The sequence below is a fragment of the Heptranchias perlo genome, chromosome 20, assembly GCF_035084215.1.
Source record: "Heptranchias perlo isolate sHepPer1 chromosome 20, sHepPer1.hap1, whole genome shotgun sequence".
Classification (NCBI taxonomy): Eukaryota; Metazoa; Chordata; class Chondrichthyes; order Hexanchiformes; family Hexanchidae; genus Heptranchias; species Heptranchias perlo.
In genome coordinates, this window is record NC_090344.1 from 37,875,201 (window position 1) to 37,895,076 (window position 19,876).

The window sequence follows — 19,876 nt, forward strand, 5'->3', positions numbered from 1 at the left end:
CTGTTGTTGCGGGACAATGTCAATGCATAGCTCTTGTATAATGTTTGTTATATGAAACCAGTCTATCTGAACATAGAATGACAGATCCTGCTATCAGGCAGCAGGAGCTGACTACTAATTGGAGACCTTATGACTGGAGCTGAACACCGCAGCAACCGACAGCACCGCCTGACAGGATGGGCTCGGAATAAAATGACTGCCTCAATAACATCTTATGCAGCAATTCTAATTCCAGGCAGTGAAACGTGTTTACACCTTGCTTTGTACAACAGTGGAGGGCCTGTTACGATACTGTAACAGTGAGGGAAAAGAACCACCACATCAAAATGTCACGGTACTATTTCAGACGTACGACAGTAGTCCCCAACAAAAGAAGTTGGCTCAAAAGTGAAGGAGAAGGAAGAAGAGGGGGACAGTCAGGAGCAAGAAGAGTGGATTTGGTGGAGGGGTGAAATAATGAAGGGGAATAGAGTGAGGGAAAAGGAGAAAGATAGAGTAAGAATAGAGGAAGAAAGGAAAAAACTTTGAATGTGACGTGTTCCTTAAACTATTTTGTTGGTATTTCCACTAAAACCTGAACCTGATGCTACACAACTGCATGAGACACTGTACCTGGCACAAATACATTGCAGCACTTATGTGCTGTACATGCATAGAACACACACAGTGGTGAAAAATTATAGTATGTATAATAGAGCTGCAGTATTCAGAAATAGTGTTAAGTTTATTGCTGGTGGAGAGGTGCGACTGTTTTTGGTCCATTTAATCACCCCAGAAGTAGTGAGGATGCAGGAAAAGTTTTTTTTAAGTGAAAGAGGAAGAGTAAATAGAGCATCCACATTTGAAAATGATGTTATAAAGCAGCTTTTCCATTAGCCATATTTAAGGAAGCTCAATTGTAAACTGGTGATTCATCAAACAAGAACTGAAAAATTTGTTTAAGACTGCACTTATCGCAGAAGTGCAATTTCAATCCAAACCTGGAAGCTACAATGAATAAATCTGGACAGAAATCACCAATGGTCTAATCAGAGCCACAGCTCAACGTGCCAATTGTGTTGAGTACTGTCCACACTTTCATATGCTGAACACCCAAAGTTAATATTCCATTACTTGCATACAAGAGTTCACAGCCATTAATAATTATGTTTGGGGGCGAGTTGCACACAATGAGGCCTCCTTGTGCTTCTTCGAGCTGTTTCCACCACGTGCACATGCTGGTTAGACAGGTGAGAAGTGGTCCCTCAGACGAGCCGCTCTTCACTGCCTCGTGCAGCTCAAATAGCAACCTCAAGCAGACGAGAGTTCCAAGAGGTTTGAAAACCATTCATCCCTTCTGGAGGACATAATATACACATCATTTCAGTGCTTCGCACAAGGAAAGAAACCAACCATGTGGTCTGGGCAAACTGCTCCTGATTAACAAGTCAGCTTTAAAATAGAAACACTGAGGAAATACATCAACACGTCCCCTGGGTCCTCTTACTGTTTGAACTAATGCTGATGAGTTGAGATTCCATGCCAACTAGTGCTGTGATTGTTCAAGGCTGACTCCAAGCGTTTGGTATATTTCCTTTAGAATTAACAGTGCTGTGTCTTCAGACTCCCTAGAAGACAAGAAAACAAGTTTAGGTTGGTTTCAAAAGAAACGGCAACATATAAATATATGAAAATGAAGCGAAGAAAACGTGCACTTAATTCTTTTGTGAAGAGGAAGACAAAGTTGCTGTGCCGAAAAGATATGGTCGAACAGGCTCACCAGCCTAATCCTGATTCTACATTCTTACACGTGTCAGCACGACAGAATAAAGACAGGTTCTATCAATAACTTGCATTTATATTCGCACCATCTAACATAGAAAAACATCTCAAGGCACTTCACAGAGCTGTAATCAGACAAGAGTGGATGCCAAATGACATGTTCTGTTCCACTCATATCTCTGCTCTTGCATCAGTCTTGACAACCCTTCGACCCCACCCAGCAGTGCACCGTCAACACTGCTGTTGCTTTAATTCACTTGCCCAAGAAATACACTTGATTTAAATGTCAAGGCTGACGATCACCATTTTAGCTGACTTCAGGAACACCTTTAGCTGCTAACTAGGCAGTTCCGCCTGCTGCCTGGGTCAGAGCTGACCCAACTCATGCGACATTGACTGGCATCCCTGGGACTCAGCGTCAAGTCTTAGTCTCACACTCAACCAACTGAGCTATTAGAGCAATCTCTTCCCCCTCCCTTGTCTGGTTCACCAAATCTAAGCCCACTCTCACCGTCTTGCTCACTTACCAGTAACAGAGGTGGCTCTGAAGTGCAAAGAGATACTCATTGAAACTTTCAATGGGCTTTTCCTGCAGTACGTAATCGATGCGACGTCCTGCGTTTAACATTCCGATCTTGATCTCCTCTTTCTCCTCCTGCAAGATGCTGCTGCTTTCCACTTCCTTCCCATCTTAAAAAATATACGTAAAGACTGGTGAGGGGTTCTCAAAGCATTGCTTCATGGGCAGCAATACTAGCATTTATACAGTGCTTTCTATTGAAAAGCCTCAGTGTTTCCCACAGTCAGTGATTTATTTGTGGGCACAATGATGATTAGGGAAACACAGCAGCCACTTAGCTCACAAACAGCCACGAGTCGCAAGGCCAGGTCGTGTTGCTCAGGAAGACATGTCGACCAGGATACCGCAAGAACTCCCTGCTCCTCGAGGGCCACAAGATGCCAGGTCCACAGAACAGGCACCTCCAACCAAGCAGCATTCCCTTGGCATTGCGATGTCAGCATGCAAATCCTGATATTGAGCTCAAAACTACAACACAGGCGAGTGCTACCAGCTGAGCCAAGTTAACAAGCGCACTGCATTTGAAACTTTACTGCAATCTGTGCTGAGGAGATGGACATCTGGAAGATAGATCATTTTTAAGACACTTAAAATTAAGACTAACTTCATTTAATTCAGTCACACTGATATCTCAGAATTAACTGATGATTTGAATGCAAGTTAGTAGATGTGAACTATTTACACATCTTTCCCACAGGTTTCTTGCTGTTGTTCAAACTTTGGGTGTCATTCACCCACCCAGCTGTACTTCAAGCTAGAGAATTAGCGCTGCACTTCTGCAGCCCCGCCTCAGACCTGTGCACCCCTTGGGCCTGATTACCCGCTGAGCGCTGGATTTACCCCTATTGTTCAACATGAACATTTTATAAAACAGATACACAGGTAGCCGACGGAGTGGGCGCCACCTTCATTCTCCTTGGATACCGGCTCCTTGGCTTGGTAACTCATCGCGGTTGCGTCGGCCAGCAGTTGCGGAGTGGGCGACTGGATCCGGGTAAACGATTGCCAAGCATTCCTCAGAGAGCCAAATAAACCATTCTTTAGGTCAGAGCCCATCCGGGTCAGGCTGTCCTTCAGTTCTGGTTGGACACAAAAAAAAACAAATGACGTACATTAAAATAATGTACCTATAATAACTGAAGAACCTAACATACAGACCCTGAGGAGATTGCTATCTGGGAGTGAATGAGTAATTATAGCTATTACACACTTGTAAATTAAGATTTATTTCATGTCATCCAGCAACACTAATACTCAGAATTGACTGGTGATTTGAACGCAAGTTAACAGAACATTGCTGTTATTCTGCAGATTTTACCTTTGAGTGCAACGTGGGCCTGAAATTTCATTCATGAGTGGCTTTGAAATGGGAGAATTGAGAGAGTATGATTTCGTTAGCGGGTTGTTTATTACTGAAAAAACAGGTATCATCCAGTTTTTGATTAAAATAGTTTTCCCCGCATTACTCCAATGGTGCAATTAGCCTGCAATTGCAGCTAGTTGCTTCTCATTTCATTTCCATTTTAAAAAAAAAACAGCCTCCATGCCTTTTTCTCTCTCTGTTTATTTTGTTAAAAACTTCCACTTCAAATACAATTTTGGAGACAATGGGTGAGGAGAGGATCACTTTCACTGACGATGTTGTCCAAACTCAAATAATCAACTATTTATGCTCACACGTGAAGAATGGCCACTTGGATAAGACACAGGTGGTTAAACGACAGGTCAACTGTGCCACTTGTCCATACAACAAAAGTTTATCCCTTTAGGTGAGGAAATTACCTGAAGGTTAATCAAAGAATAAAAACACCAGTGCGGGTAACCCTGATTGAGGTCACAGCCTCATAGTATCATTTGTAGGTAACACCTAGATCATGTCATTTAGTATTGGCTTGTGAAGAAAACCTCAAAAATGTTAAGCGAAACAAGTACGGGTGACTTAAAATGTTCTGGGGGACCTCCTCAGTCAAGAAAGTTCCATTTAACTTCAACAGAGAATGGCAAGACCCAGGTCTGTGCGCATGGTTATACAATGGGCCCCCAGCTTTACAAACTAACGTCTCCAGAGCTTGTGGGTCTTCACTGGAATGCCAGGGATCCACAAGGTCATGTAATTTCTGACTGCTGATTTACTGGAATATAATTTCTGTCACTGTACACTAACATTTCACAGCACTTTCCTTTGGGTAGCTGACACTGCCTTTTGGATGTTCTAATACAGGGTCTCCATGAGTGTGCCATTATTTGAAGTGGGTTCCCGGGATTATGACAATATTTGCCTGGGGTTGCTCCACACAGAAGGATTTGAAAGCAACTGTCTCAAGCACACATCAATAAACTGGAAGAGAAAATTTATATTTCAGTAAAGTTCTTCCCTAATACTCATGTTCTTCTACTCAGTAATTTACTGATGCCCATGTTCTTTTTCAAGCATTATTCAATTATATCAAATAAATACCTTCTTAGCGTGCTGCCTGGCCAGTATAAGTTATTACCAAGCATATCCCCATGACACCAGGTGGCCATTTAGCCTAGAGTCACGTCTAAGCACACCTTGGTGGCTTGACTATGGACAGTCAGGTATAACTATACGGTAGGCACCCACATCGTTCAGTGCAACAGACAGCTTCAAGGGGATGAAACAAGATTGGGGAGGGTGGAAGAAAAAAAAAATCAAAGAGGGGTGCAGAGGAGGGAACAGGAACTTGAGAATGTCCATTCTCCCTGTCCCATTCGCTTTGCTGTGGCATCGTGAGTAGAGTACAGCGGGCACCAACCAGCAGATACTCACTCCAAAGCTTTCGTTGTGGGGTGCCAGGTGAAGTGGGCACCCCACTTTCCTCAAACTCTGGATGACTGCACTTGGGTAGGAACAGAACGCTCCTGACCTGCATCAGTTTTAAGGAAGCTGGAGGATCGCAACTGCTGCCACCTATGGGGAAAGAGCAGGGGAGTGAGACTAATTGCAATGCTCTTTGAAAGAGCCAGCGCAGGCGTGAGGGGCCGAATGGCCTCCTCCTGTGCTGTTTGATTCTATGTAAGGACGCACCTTTTCTATAGTGTGCACCATGGCAGGATAGACCAGGATCCATCCTGCACAGAGGCAAATTGGATTAAAAATTCAGAAACTTAAAATAGACATGGTAAATAGGAAGTCATTGGTCAAACACGGTCAGATCTGCCACTGGTTAAAAAGGTGTTTGTGTTCAGGTCTGACCCGAACACTATGGAGACCCTGGATGGCAGTCAGTTCTTACCCAGGTGCATTCTCTTCCTGCCCTTGTGATGAGGGATGAGCATAGGCTCCAGCTCCACATCCGGCACTATCATAGGTTCAACCCTGTAAGCGACAGGATCAAACTGCAGGGGAGAAAGACAGACATCAAATGGTCAAAGCTACATTAAGTGAAACGCAAAGCTGCACTGTCTTACCTCATACCAGTTCCCCACTTGACAGGAAAAAGAAGCTTTGCATCACACTGCTTCTGGTCTACATCATTACCTTAACATTATGAAGAACATTGTTTTAACTTAAATAATTCCCTCTTTAACCCAGAAATTGCTGCTAGTGATTTTAGGGGACCAACACACTCTAGTAAAGGACTTATCAGGCACAAATGGGTTAAAGGCTCTGTTAAAATAACAAACAGAGGAATGTAATCTGAATGTGTTAAGGCCTTCCCACTAATATCAACAATCATTTCTATTGTTGCATCACAAAACTTAACATAAGAAATAGGTGCAGTATGCCACGTGGCCCCTCGAGCATGTTCCGCCATTCAATAAGATTATAGCTAATCGTCTACTTCAATTCCACTTTCCTGCCCTATTCCCATCTCCCTTGATTCCCTTGGAGTCCAAATATCCATCGATCTCAGACTTGAATATACTCAACCACTGAGCATCCTCAGCCCTCTGGGGTAGACAATTCCAAAGATTTGGACCCCTCAGTGAAGAAATTCCTCCTCATCTTGGTTCTAAATGGCCGACCCCTCATATTGAGACTATGACCCCGCGTTCTAGACTCTCCAACCGGGGAAACAAGCCTCTTTTTCAAGATGTTAGAGGTGATACCTACGGGGTGATAAATGTTAAGAAATCTCCTGCACGTCGGGAACGTGTAGTTGGGGTCGATCCTTTTCAGTCCTCGAACCGTGAGAAACATTCCAATCGGTGAACCGAACGCAAAGAAGATCTCGGGTTCGAAATTGAGGCGTGGATAATGAACTGAAACCTGAGAGGCGGGGGGAGAAAAATAAAAAAGGTAATTATTTTAAAAATTCAACATGAAAAGGCAGATGGGCACACCTCCTTAACAGAGAAACTGTTGGCTCATGCTGTGCAGCCTTGTCATTTAGGCAACTCAGCATCACCGTTCCCCTTGGCAACACAGGCCTGCAAAGGAAAGCGCCAATTCCTCCAAAGACAAGCAGTTTCCCCAGACCTCCTCTCGCCTTCTGCGTGGTCTGTTGTCAGCTAAGCAGTTATGAAGTACCCATTCAGAAGCATAGTGCAGTCATGGTGCACTGCTCTGTTGTAAGAAGGCACCATGGAAACTGCATCTTTCACATACCCTCCGTTTGCGGTGTTCCAGATTGCTTGTGAACTGACTAAACGCCGCCTTCCACTGCTTCATGTCCAGACTGCATTGATGGATGGTGTAGTTGTTGTAACAGCAGTGGTTTCAGTTAGCTTCACCTGCAGTGCCATGTGTTGATTCGTCACTCATGCTTCTTGATATGGCGTACTACTCTCAATGCACAAGCCCAACACAGTTGGCAGAACGTTAAACACGACACATGGGTTCATCTGAAGATGCTTGGACCAGCAGACTGGATGCAACAGGCAGTTTGATTATCGTGCATTGTGTCATAAAAGTTTCACCCAATTTGAAGCATCCCATTCCCTCCAGGGTGGAGGAGTACTGTAGTTCAGCTGTTTTATATTTATTATACAGGAAGAAAGCACAACTGACATTAAAATTTCATCCTTCCCTTTTAAGCCGTCAAGACCCACAAGTCGTCTAATAACGGCATGTCAAAATAGCTGATGGCATGACAGAACAGCAAATTTACTGGGGCTTCAGATGAAAAACAGAAAGAGCAAAGTTAAAGCTGGATATTTTTAGAATACTCGGGTCGAGACACCACCAAATTGTTCCCTTGTAATTCCCCACTAGTTTTATATTCTTAAATATACACCATGTGTTCTATTTCTCCGTGAACAAAGCTCCATGCTCGTTCTGGTGAAAACATACAGGATTTCTTAAACAACTTGCATTTATATAGCGCATTTAATGTCGTAAAATGTCCCGTGCAGTTCACTGGAGTGTAGTGTAATGAGGCAAAATTTGATGTCGAGCCCCATAGAAGATATTAAGACAGGTCACAAAAAGCTTGGGCAAAAAGATAGGTTTTATTCAGCATCTTAGGAAGAGGAGAGCGAGGCAGAGACATTTAGGGTGAGAATTCCAGAGCTTCGGCCCGAGATAGCTGTGGGGCGAAGGAAATCAGGAATGCACGAGGAGCCAGATTTGAAGGAACGCAGACTTCTCAGAGGGTTGTACCAGGTTGCTGAGATAGGGAGGAGCGAGGCCACAGAGAGGATGAGAATTTTAAATTCAAGACGTGGATGGACCGGGAGCCAATATCGATTAGCGAGCACAGGGGTGATGGGTGAAACAGGACTTGGAGAGAGTTAGGATATGGGCAGCAGAGTTTTGGAGAAGTTCAAGTTTACATCGGGTGGAAGATGGGATCCTGACCAGGAGAGCACTAGAAATTCTGTACTGATTTCACGACTTGGGCAATAGGAATGGTGCAGTCTCCAAAGGATGCTTGTGACCAGGTGAAGTGGAATGCTGAATCAGCATTTTATCACTGGTGCTGCAATTTGTAGTAGAATGCGTAAGTTACAACTATTAAATATTCACTGGGCTGAAACCTTTCAGATAAAACCCTTGAAATCACTTGTATCACACATTATTCTCGCCTCCCAGGGGCACTGACATGCAGTTCCGACTTGTTCACAGCACAGATTACACACACTCGTTTCATGCAAACTGTGCATGCAGCAGACCAGTGACAGGGATCGAGACTAGTGAACCAGCCAACACATCAAAAAGGATACCAGCGAGGGAAGAGGTATGCAAGAGACCAAACTGGCTACTGCCAATTGCCAAGTCGCAGCTGGTTGCATTCTGGGGCACGTGCCATACACAAAGATAAAACAGGGGTCAATGTCAACCAAACAGGTTAAACTGACCTTTAATAGAAACCTTTACTGGTGCAAAAGCACATGAAGCATCTGCTAAAACAAGACGACTTAGGTGGTCAACCCAAAATTTCAGCACCTAGTGTTGGCACAATATTGAGTGTTGAACTTTACAGTTCCACACACTTCACTTTGGGGTGCTGAAGTACAGACATACAATTGAGAAAAAAAATTCATGTCATCTGTTCCATTAAATACAAAGTAGAGTGGTTTTTTTTGCCTGTAAAACACCCCAGGACATGATTAACTTTGGGACACACAAAGAGCTTGATTTGGCAGGGGGGGCGGGGGGGTGGTGAGGAAAAGAGAGGAAAATCACAGCTTCTATCCAAGGGGCTCCTGATGTGCAAGATTGGGTGGATGATATTGATCAACAAAGGGTTCACGTGATTGCAACAAGCACCGCTCGAGTGGTTGTACGCATCACCTCGACTCCTAGACTGCACTCTCCCATTGTCTACGGTGCAGTATGTGTAAAACTGTACAATGCTGCCCTCCAAATAATAGCACTGCATTCTCCCAGAGTAGCATGTTCAAAAGGACTGGGTCAGAGTCAGAGTTGATATGAACAGCACTCTTTCCAGAGACCAATAGCTTGTCAACTCTTGATAAGTAGAGACCCCAAGTCTGCCTTTTGATCGAGTATTGACCATTGCTGAGGAGGGACAACGGGAGGAGGATGGATGCTGCTGTTAAGTGAACTGAATGGAGTGGGTTTGATGTTTATATAGGTTTGTACAGTTACATGCAATTATTGCTGGTTTTATCAAACTTCCATAAGCTACAGTGACGAATAAAAACCAGGCCAGTGCCATTCATACATTATGTTTACTCAAGATCTTGGTGATCAACGTCCTCTTTCAACTGTTGAATGAAAAACAGCGGCTTACCTGACCGATGCCAACATCGAATTGCTCATAGTTGACTGAAGTGAGGCTGCTGCTCGACAGGGGACGTTGTGACTGCTCACCGCCACCTTCCTCCTCTGAGGGTTGGGTCGTTTTCTCAGGAATGCTCACCACTGGCTCACCGATTTGCTCTTCTCTGGTCTCCTGTAAAATATAAACACACTTGTAATGATGCTGTCAGATAACACAAAACTGACTGTTGAAACACAGCAATTTCAACGCAGGAAGTGGCCATTTGGCTGATCATGTCACTGCTCACCTCCTAACCCAGTGCCGCCAACCACCCCCCCAACCCCATCAGAGTTGTCAACTCTAGTCCCCCTTCCATGCTTTTTGAACCACAGACTTAAAGGAGGTTAGTTCAGGTGTTGAGCTAATTCCATCTGATCGATTTAGCTTCAGTGTCCACTTTTAGTAGTGCGTTCGATAACTGAGTATTTCTAACCTCCCACTTTATATTGTTGCAGAGTTACACTTTTTAAAGCAGCGTGGCAGGCAGATGTCTTGCAAGCGACTTGGCGCAGGGAGATAAACTTGCGTACCTGGACTTCGGTCAATTTTTTTGCTAAACTCAGGATTTTCTTTCTTGGTCCCAGAGGAATCCCCAGCTCCTTCAATTCAGCATCTGAACACATCACCTGATGAAAAAAAAAATGAACAAAACCTGAAAACACTCCTCGCCATGAAAGTCACGACAATTTACAAAGTTTATTTCACTCCAGTGATTTGATTGTGATACATTGCAGAAAGTTATGCATTTCAGCTACGCGTTCATGTCTCCTGCAATTTTGCAGGTTTGTTTCAGACTTGCACCAACTCTGCACAGGTTCATAATCATGCACCTTTGTAGGTTGGAATGAAGCTTTCCAGTACTATGTCATGGGCACAACCATAAGTAACCAGCAAAATTTCACTGTTCCTTATTTTTTTTTCACAATCGCACTCAGTAAGCCCTAATTTTTCGAGACGATCAGAACTGCTTTTGAACTGAAGGTAATCAATCAGTCATTTTAGAACTGGAACATCCATCAATATGTCCAACTAAACAAATGACAACCCACATTTAACACCACTTCATCAGAAACAGCTCAGTGATCAAAAAAAAGACTTGATCTCAGGCAGCTGGTAAAAACCTTCAGCACTCACTTACGGGCCGGCCCCATCACCATCCTCCCTTTCTTCTCCCAAGTCCTTCAAAGTGTCGTCGCCTTCCAAACGTATGTCCATCTTGCCTGCAGTCCCTGTTTCAATCTCAGGTTTCTGCCCCCGCCACAGCATTGAAACGGCCCGAATCAAAGTCACACAAGACATTTTCTGCGACGAGACTCTGGTGCACTCATCCTCCGCAACCTTTGACACAATCGACTACGTCATCTACCTCCATTGCCTCTTGTCCAGCTCGGTGGGACAGTCCTCGCTTGGTTCTACTCTTGCTATCTAATTGTAGCCAGAGGATCTTCAGCAAAGGCTTCCCTTTCTCCCCTGGAGCCCCTCAAGGATCCATCCTTGGCTGCCTCAACTACATACTGCCCCTTGTCGACATCATCCAAGACACGGATTCAGGTTCCACATGTACACAGACACCACAGCTCCACATCTCAACCCCTCCACTGCCAGTGTTGCCAGACTGCTTGTCCAACGTTTAGTCCTCGATCAGCCCAAATTTTCTCCGCTTGAACATCGGCAAGACTGAAGCCGACGCCTTCAGTCTCCGCCACAAAATCCGTACTGATACCAACTATTCCGTTCCTCTCCCTGGTCACCACCTCAGGTCCAGCGAGACTGTTAGGAACAATGGGATCCTATTTCACCCCGAAATGAGCTTCCAATCCTCAAACCTCTCCATCACAAACATTGCTTACTGCCACTTCCTCAACATCGTCCACCTCTGCCCATCTCCTGCCGAAATCTTCATCCGGAGCTCCAGACTTGACTATTCCAATGCTTTTCTTGATGCCCTTCCATCCTCCACGTCCCAAACCTCAGCTCACCTGAAACCCTGCTTCCCATTCCTATCCTCGCTGACCGGCATTGAACTCCTGCATTCCTAGTTATGGAAAGAGAGTTCAGTGTGTTTGAGGTCCATTGTGGGTGAAGTTATGGAAACCCTTAAAGATATCAGAGCATCTGGATAGAAATAAAATCCTAAAAGATAGCCAATATGGGTCCATGAAGGGGAGGTGTTGCCAATCTAACTTACTGATATTCTTTGAGAGTGTGACTAAGGATAGAGTGTGATAGGGGTACGGCAGTGCACTTGGACTTCGCTAAGGCCTCTGATACAGTTCCTTTGGAAAGGCTGATACTGAAAGTAAAGAAGGCGGAAATCAGTGGAAATATTTTACCACGGATTCGTAATTGGTTGACTGATAGAACTCAGTAGTAGTACAGGGATTGTCATCAGCCTGGGAGAAGGTTACCAGTGGGTCTGTTTTGGGACCTCTTGTTTCATACAGTCATCAATGATCTGGAGCTAGGAGCTAAATTTGCAATGATACAAAGCTAATGAAGGTAGACTCCAAAGTTGAACAAGATTAACTACAGGAGAATTGAAATATACTTGGGAACTGGGCAGACATGTTGTAGATAAAATTCACGTGTAGAGAAATGCGAAGTGCTTCACATAGGGACAAGAAAAAAAAATCCAGGAAGGGATTATTCAAGTGGAAAGAAAAGGTGCATGGAAAATGAAAGATCTGGGGTTCCTGGCCAACAGTAAATTGAAGCTGCTGCAACAATGCTCGTTGGCAGTGAGTGAAGCAAATCAGATGTTGGGATGTATTAAAAGGTCCATATTGAGCCAAAACGGTGAGGTAATCCTACCACTTTAAACATGCATAAGTGCAGTCACACCAATTATATTTGGTCAACAACTCCATTATTGTCGTGTCGTGCCACTACCAGGATGGTAGAAGGTGAACTAGATGGACCGTGGTCTTTTCTCATCTAGCAATTTCTAAGTTCATACGTTCCTCCAACTCTGCCCACTAGCGTAAGTTGCACTCCTTTTGCCTCACCTTGGTGCCTGTATCTTCAGATATATACACCCTGTTCTCTGGAATTCCCTCCCTGAACCTTTCTATCTCACCATCTCCCTCGCCTCCTTTAAACCTATCTCTTAGACCACCAAGCTTTTAGACCCCTTTCCTGGCACAGTCTTGATTTTCGTCTGTTTACACTTGTGTGAAGCTCCTTGGGATGTTTTTCTACATTAAAGGCTCCATATGAATGCAAGTTGTTGTTGTAGTACTCAAATGATAGAGTCAAGTTCAGGAGGTGGAAGCTATTCATTATTGGAGAGGAGAAAGCTTGATTAAACTGAAAAAAAATGCAGCCCCACGAGCTGGTTCCACCATTCAATTGAGAGAAATAAAAATGTACATAGGCTTTCAGGCGGATCTTACCAGTGACTCCAAGTCCAGCTTCTCCTTTTCCAAAATGCTCAAGAATTCGGACAATCCATGTATCCTCAGAGCTTCCTCCACACTCATCTCCTGGGGCAGTCAACGGAAAGAAAACCTTTAGGATTGCATACAGTTCGGCCAAACTTTCTGCACCCGCTTACCGTCCAGTGATCCCCCTTCTCCAAGGTCACATATATTGATGTCGGGTAAACACAGGATCGAGGTCAGCTGTGCTGTCCTCAACACTTTGATAGCCAAATGGGCCCGAGCCAGCAATTTCAAGAGTTGATGGGGGGGGGGGGGGGGGGGGGGTAGAATTTAGAAAAAAAAAGCACAGGCTAGAAATTGTTGTTAGTGATATTAGCAGACATGTGCCTCGTGCATTGCTATGAAGTTGCCCTGTCCGGTATTTTAACACAGGCATTCACCCATTTAATTTCTCTGCGAACACAGTAGAGGAACGTCATACAAACTCGTTAAGCAGCTGTCCACTAATATTGCTGTTATTTCACACAAGCAGAAGTCAGCTGGAATACAGAGGGAGAGGGGCAGAGGGAGAAGGCAAGTTTTAGGAGGTTGAAAGCTTCAATTGACCCACCACCCACAACCTTTGTTGGTGGGTTGGGGGGTGGGGGGTGGAATTCCAGATTTCCACTAGCCTTTGTGAAAAAATGCTTCCTGATTTCACTTGGGAAAGATATAGATTTGATCTGGAGATACCCAACTCCTCCTTCACCAGCAATTGCTAACATTAAAAATTAACGACCTTCCATTAAAGGCAGTTAATTATTTTGATGAATGTGCTGTTACCACAGCTGCCTCTTGTGTACTATACCACAGCTCTTTACATCTCCCAGACGTGAAAGATTGTGGGGAATTGAAGTTACATCATACTTCAAGGAGGTATTTAACTCCAACTAACTTTGTAGAACTGCAGAGAGAAAATTACAAGACACAACACTCGTTCGCTTTCCATCCACAAACCTTAGGAAACCCTTGCACAAACTATGTGCTTCGTTGCACTGTTGTGACTTGTGCTCTAAACCTCCACAGAGGAATATCCGGAAGTACCTTGGTGCAGGAATGACAATTCTTTCTTGCAACGTATCGCCTTGCATTGGATTCTTTGGAGCTTGGACTCGCCTGGTTTGTCAGAATATCGAAGAGTATCAGAGAGCCTGAGGGGGGATAAAACCAAACTGACGAAAAATAGTACATGTTTACATTCAACAGTGGATACATCCAGTGTGGCGGGGGGGTGGGGGGAAAGAGAAGCTCTCCATAACTACAAAGATTCATCAGCTGCTCACCCAGCAGTCATGATAGGAAGGTAGGAGATTCCATAAATTTGCAAATGTCAGGAATCCTGGGAGCGAGTTAGAGGCAGAAATCTAAATCGAGTGGTGCAATGGTTTATATGTATAATAATGTATATATCATGGAAACACCAATCACCTCGGTGTTACATCAGCCTCCATTTTCCCTGGGTCAGAATCCTGGAATTGGCTGTCTTACACCATCACGGGAGGACCATTACCAGAAGGACTGCAAGAGTTCAAAGTGGTGGCTCACTATCTCAGGTCAACTAAGAATGAGCAACAAAGGTGACTTGGTCAGCACCGCCCATATCCCGAGAACAAATGGAAAAAAAAATCCCCATGAGTGAGTTACAGCTGCAACGGCATTGCATGTTTCAGATGGTTTATACATATTGTAATCGATAGCTCGGAGTGCATTTAAGTCAAAACCTAACTGAGGGCTTCGTGCGATGAACTTGCAGCCTGTAACTCACATGAGGGGCTTGAGAGCAAAACACGAGTCATCTAAACAAAAGGGACTGGACGACAACTTCGCAGTCACTCAAGTGTCCATTACTTTCCTAAAAAAGCATCTGATCCCCTTGATCACAACCGCTGAAAAATAAATGCGACTTGCACAGAGGTGAACAGGAGAAAACAGCACTTGACTGACAGTGAGAAGGCGATAAGAAACTCCTGCTTTACCAAGACTGTGTCCAGTCACTGAAATCCTTCCCTTGAAGTCTGGGTTGCGTTGCTGGAAAATGGTCAATAGCTGGTTCATTTCGTTGGCAACCGTGTCCACTATGGTCTGACAGTACGTGGGGCTGTTGTAGAAGAAAAGATCGAGCAGCGTCTCGTTGGTGAAATGCCTCAGGCGACTGATGCTCGGCAACGTGATTCTCCGAATGTCTCTAACAGGGAACAAAGTGAGGGGGACAGTATGGATAACAGTATCAGCAACACCAACAGTTTTACTCGTAAATCTTATGAATTATAGCTTGATAAATGTTTTACTACTGATGGTTGAGAAGGTACATCACAGAAAATGAAACATCTTTGAACACTTCACATCTGGTGCAAGTACCAAGCTTCTAGGATAGGAACAGGCTAAGTTCGGTGTACAGTAAAACGCCTGTGGCTTTGCCCTGCTCCGGTGCACCCACAACAGAGTGGCGTTTTAACTGCAGCATTAGCAGTTCTTGGGAGTAACAGAGCACTTGACTCCCAATTTGTATCAAATAAAAGATGTCGGGCTGCACTTGTGTATCCGTAGCAGCCTCTAACTCGCAGGTGTGACATGGTCCTTGACATATTTGGGTGCAGAAGAGAATCAAAACGACAAAGGGAAGACAAACTATAAGTTCTTCAAATACATAAGCAGCACAGAGATATGGACTTCATCCTGAAGCATTAACACTTTTTGTTGAAAAACGTGAATTTATATTTGGAATCTGACACTCACTCATCCACTCCTGTTGCATCTCCATGCAACGTGCAGTACCAATTGACAGGGAGAAATTCCACTCGACCAACTTTCTGCTCATCTTGTGCTTTCTTGAAGTGTGTTTGCAGCAGGTTGAGAGAAGCGTTCCGAAAATCATTCACTGCAACGAACAGGAAAAGTGGATTAATCAGCAGCTTGGGGAGGCCTGCAGCTTAAGTGGCAACCGCACGTCAGAGGGCAATATTCCCTTTAATGGCTGTCATATCATAATGGACCAGGGATTAGACGGTGCTTTGTCACCTGAGCGTTCAAAGTCTGCTCCATATCCTCACATTCTTAATGCACCCGAGACAGAAGATAGTCTCCATCACGATGACAGAGGAGCTGTAGAGATAGGTATTACGTGCGCTCAGGATGCAACTGAATGGTACACTGGGAGAATTACAACACTGGAGGGAAGAGCTTCGACTGGCTGAACTTGACATTTTGCTGAGGATCATTATCTAGAACTCATTGGGGCAAAGGAGTAACTGTAACATCCCCTCCCCAGGGGCAGTATCAAATGGATTTCTTTCCAATACTTCAGGGGTACAAGTCTGAATCCCTGACAGAATTTAACTTGGCAGTTTTCCAGCTTATTAAAAAAAATTAATTTGTTTTTTCCCCAAAATTATTGGGACAAGTCTGTTTTAAGAAAAGCTGGAAAGGTTTGGGTGCCTATGAGTGAACATGTCACTCACAAAGAAACCTTGGTTAGAATTTCTGCTTTGAATCAATCAGCAAAAGGTCTCAGCAGATTGTACAGTCACAAGGACAGTTGCAACCACAATAACACAGCCTCAAACAATTGCTGCCAGGTGAGTCACTAAGCAAACAGTAAGAGGGTATCCCAACATTAGAGAAAGGCACGGTCTACTGTCCAACTGTGGCACAGGAAGGTCCCACATTGAATCTCTGGTCTGCGTTGAGCTCACTGACTCCAGCAGTAAGGGGCGCTACATTCAGAGGGTAGTAGGTCTGTGGAATTTGCTGCCCCAGGAAGCTGTGGAAGCTACATCATTAAATAAATTTAAAACAGAAATAGACAGTTTCCTAGAAGTAAAGGGAATTAGGGGTTACGGGGAGCGGGCAGGAAATTGGACATGATTTTAGATTCGAGGTTAGGATCAGATCAGCCATGATCTTATTGAATGGCGGAGCAGGCTCGAGGGGCCGATTGGCCTACTCCTGGTCCTATTTCTTATGTTCTTATGTTCTTATTTGTCCTTGGCACCCTGGAGGAGGGTTCCTGTTCCTGATCACTATTCAGTAATTTCTACTGAAAGGTGAATGCATGAGACATTTGGGTGTGTTACAATTAGCTTCAGTGTCTCTGAACAGGAGGCCAGTAAACAGCATCTGTTGTTAGTGATGTTGATTGAGGGAAGAATGTTGGCCAGGACACCAGGGGAGCTCCCTGCCTCTCTTGGAATAGTGCATGCCATCTTTGCATCCACCTAAAAACAAGCCCTGGTTTAAGGTCTCATCCAAACCTCTGACGATGCAGTACTACCTCAGTACTCAGCTGCAGCATCAACGTAGATTTTGTACTCAAGTCCTTGGTGAGGAAGGGGAGAGCAACGCTAAAAAGAGCAAGACTACAGAAAGATATGCCTTTGCACAGAGGGAGCTGGTGGGTTCATTAACTTGTAAGAGGTCAACGAAATTGTGTTTGGAACGGAGAAAACTCACCGCACTGAACGATGCTACGGAAGCGAATGTCGCACGCCGGTCCGATTCCGTGAACCATGAACACCAAGTGATCCACCTTCACAGGTTCTCCAATGAAGATATCGCCGTAGGTCTGCTCTATCCCTCTCTTTACTGTCCAAGGTTTACACTGCTCAGTGGACGTCGAGCCCCACTCATCCAGCACTCCCGAAGGCTGGAAATGCATCATCAGCTGTGCCAAACATCAGAACGAGGGAAAGAAAAATAGGCAGACATTAGACAGTGAGTAGCAAACAGAGCTCCAACAAGGAACAGTAACTGTGCATCTGTTCTAACATTGTCAGCCTTGGCTCAGTAGTAGCACTCTTTCCACTGGATCATGGGTTCGAGCCCCACTCCACAGACTTGAGCACATAATCCAGGCTGACACTCCAGTGCAGCACTGAGGGAGTGCTGCACTGTCGGAGGTGCCGTCTTTCGGACGAGACCTCACACCGAGGCCCTGTCTGTCCTCAGGTGGCCGTAAAAGATCCCACGACACTATTCGAAGATGAGCAGGGCCAATATTTATCCCTCAACCATCATCACAAACAGCAGATCCTGTCATTATCTCATTGCTATTTGTGAGACCTCGCTGCGTGCAAATTGGCTGCTTCGTTGTCCAACATTAACACTGGCGACAGCACGAAGGGAAAATCGTCCCCGGGTTTGCCTACTCCTATCTTTGTATTGAATCGTGATGCTGCTACAATACTTAACACTGCAAGATCGTCACCTTTGGATTGTGCAGGATAATAACTTCTCCTGTGGGAAATTCCACCTTCTTGTTCCACTCGTTGGTCACGACTGCTTCCTTGTACGTTTTCTGTTGGGAGCCAAGAATTTCTATTAAGTCTTTCAGACACAAGAGTCTTACTTTCAAATGGAGTTTTTAAAGAGACAGATCCTTGCTCAGTAGGCATTCTGGTCAAGGAAAGGGCTGTCACTGATCTATTATTCCATTTGCGGCATCTCGCGTCAACCTTGTAGCACTGGCTGGATACAGAATTAGCCAGGTTCTGCACTCACCCGGAAGTCAGTACCATTCGTCCACTGCAACAGCTTGACATGTCCATTTCCCATGGCATTTTGCAGGAAGCTAACATATTTGGCATCTAAATTACGAGTTACGTACTTTTATGCTGTGGACGTATACCCACAAGGAACTGGGCTGAGGCTTCTCAAACTCCTCTTGTGCAACAACTGAAGCGGAAGAGACCTTCATCCCTTCAGTCTGAAGTACATTATTACACAAGTGGAGTCTCGCGACCAACTATGTCAACCACTCCCTCTGCCTTGGGGCAATCTTCATTGAGCATATTAGAACATGGTGTCAATGTGTCCTGCATTTTTTTTTGTTATTTCAAATATCCCAGCTAGTTTGTGGGCAAAATGAATAGCCACAACCAGTGGGTTATTCTCAGTGTCATTGACAGAGGACAGACTAGCTTAACAAGGCTAGAGCTTAAGAGCAAGAGACTGACAGGACAGTGGATGTCTGGGGAGAAAATAAGGATCGGACAACTCAACACAATTTGATGTCACATATCTGAACTCCTGGTGTTGAAAGGATTGAACATGTTCACATACTGAAGATTCACAGAAGGCACAGAAATACACTTGGTCCCTCTATGAAGCCCAGTGACATTCCCGTATACAAACGTGAACTAGCGGTGAGGAGGGGAAAGGAAAGGGTTTTTAACAATGGCACAGGTCCAGTTATATAATTCATCAATGGGCACACCTGGGAATTGGGGATTGGATGTCAGCATGCCCAACATGATTATCTGTTCATTACCAACAGAAAGTTTTGTGGGACGTGCTAACATCGATGCCTGAATTCCTGATATGCATTCCTGGCATGTAAACTTAATTGATAAAATCTATTCCTTAATTCTTAGCTAGAACGATTTCACAGCAACACAAGGTCCCAAATAAGTGAGTGCGAGGATCTCTGACTGGAGTAACGAGCAACCGCAACTAAACGGAGGCAGGATCAGAATGACTCCAGGATGGTTTGTTGCCTCCCTGGTGCCAGGGTCATGGATGTCACTGAGTGGCTACAGGGCATTCTCAAGGGGGGAGGGTGAGCAGGCAGAGGTCGTGGTCCACATTGGGACCAACGACATAGGTAGGAAGGGAGATGAGGTCCTGCATCAAGAATTTAGGGAGCTAGGTAGCAGATTAAAGAGCAGGACCTCAAAGGTTGTAATCTCTGGATTACTCCCAGTGCCACGGGCTAGTGAGTATAGAAATAGGAGGATAGAACAGATGAATGCGTGGCTAAAGAGTTGGTGCAGGAGGGAGGGTTTCAGTTTCCTGGATCACTGGGCCTGCTTCTGGGGAAGGTGGGACTTGTACAAGTCGGACGGGTTGCACCTGAACCAGAGCGGGACAAATATCCTTGCGGGGAGGTTTGCTAGCACTGTTGGGGGGGGGGGGGTTAAACTAACTTG

At 44.8% G+C, this 19,876-nt stretch overlaps 1 protein-coding gene across 3 annotated transcripts in view; it reads right to left on the reverse strand.

Annotated features, from left to right (window-relative positions):
* Positions 1-210: 210 nt before the first annotated feature.
* The window catches only part of LOC137335719 (phospholipase DDHD2-like), a 29,802-nt gene continuing 10,136 nt past the window's right edge, over positions 211-19,876 (reverse strand). For all 3 annotated transcript variants that reach the window (XM_068001023.1, XM_068001024.1, XM_068001026.1), the window contains 13 exons: positions 18,157-18,246; positions 17,403-17,613; positions 15,690-15,831; positions 14,930-15,138; positions 13,998-14,104; positions 12,927-13,016; positions 10,065-10,160; positions 9,505-9,666; positions 6,420-6,575; positions 5,599-5,701; positions 3,247-3,420; positions 2,289-2,451; positions 211-1,607 (listed from right to left, as the gene is read on the reverse strand). In XM_068001023.1, the coding sequence (XP_067857124.1) occupies positions 1,526-1,607; positions 2,289-2,451; positions 3,247-3,420; positions 5,599-5,701; positions 6,420-6,575; positions 9,505-9,666; positions 10,065-10,160; positions 12,927-13,016; positions 13,998-14,104; positions 14,930-15,138; positions 15,690-15,831; positions 17,403-17,613; positions 18,157-18,246 (1,785 nt within the window). In that variant the 3' untranslated portion in view covers positions 211-1,525. The remainder of the gene's footprint in view (positions 1,608-2,288; positions 2,452-3,246; positions 3,421-5,598; positions 5,702-6,419; positions 6,576-9,504; positions 9,667-10,064; positions 10,161-12,926; positions 13,017-13,997; positions 14,105-14,929; positions 15,139-15,689; positions 15,832-17,402; positions 17,614-18,156; positions 18,247-19,876) is intronic.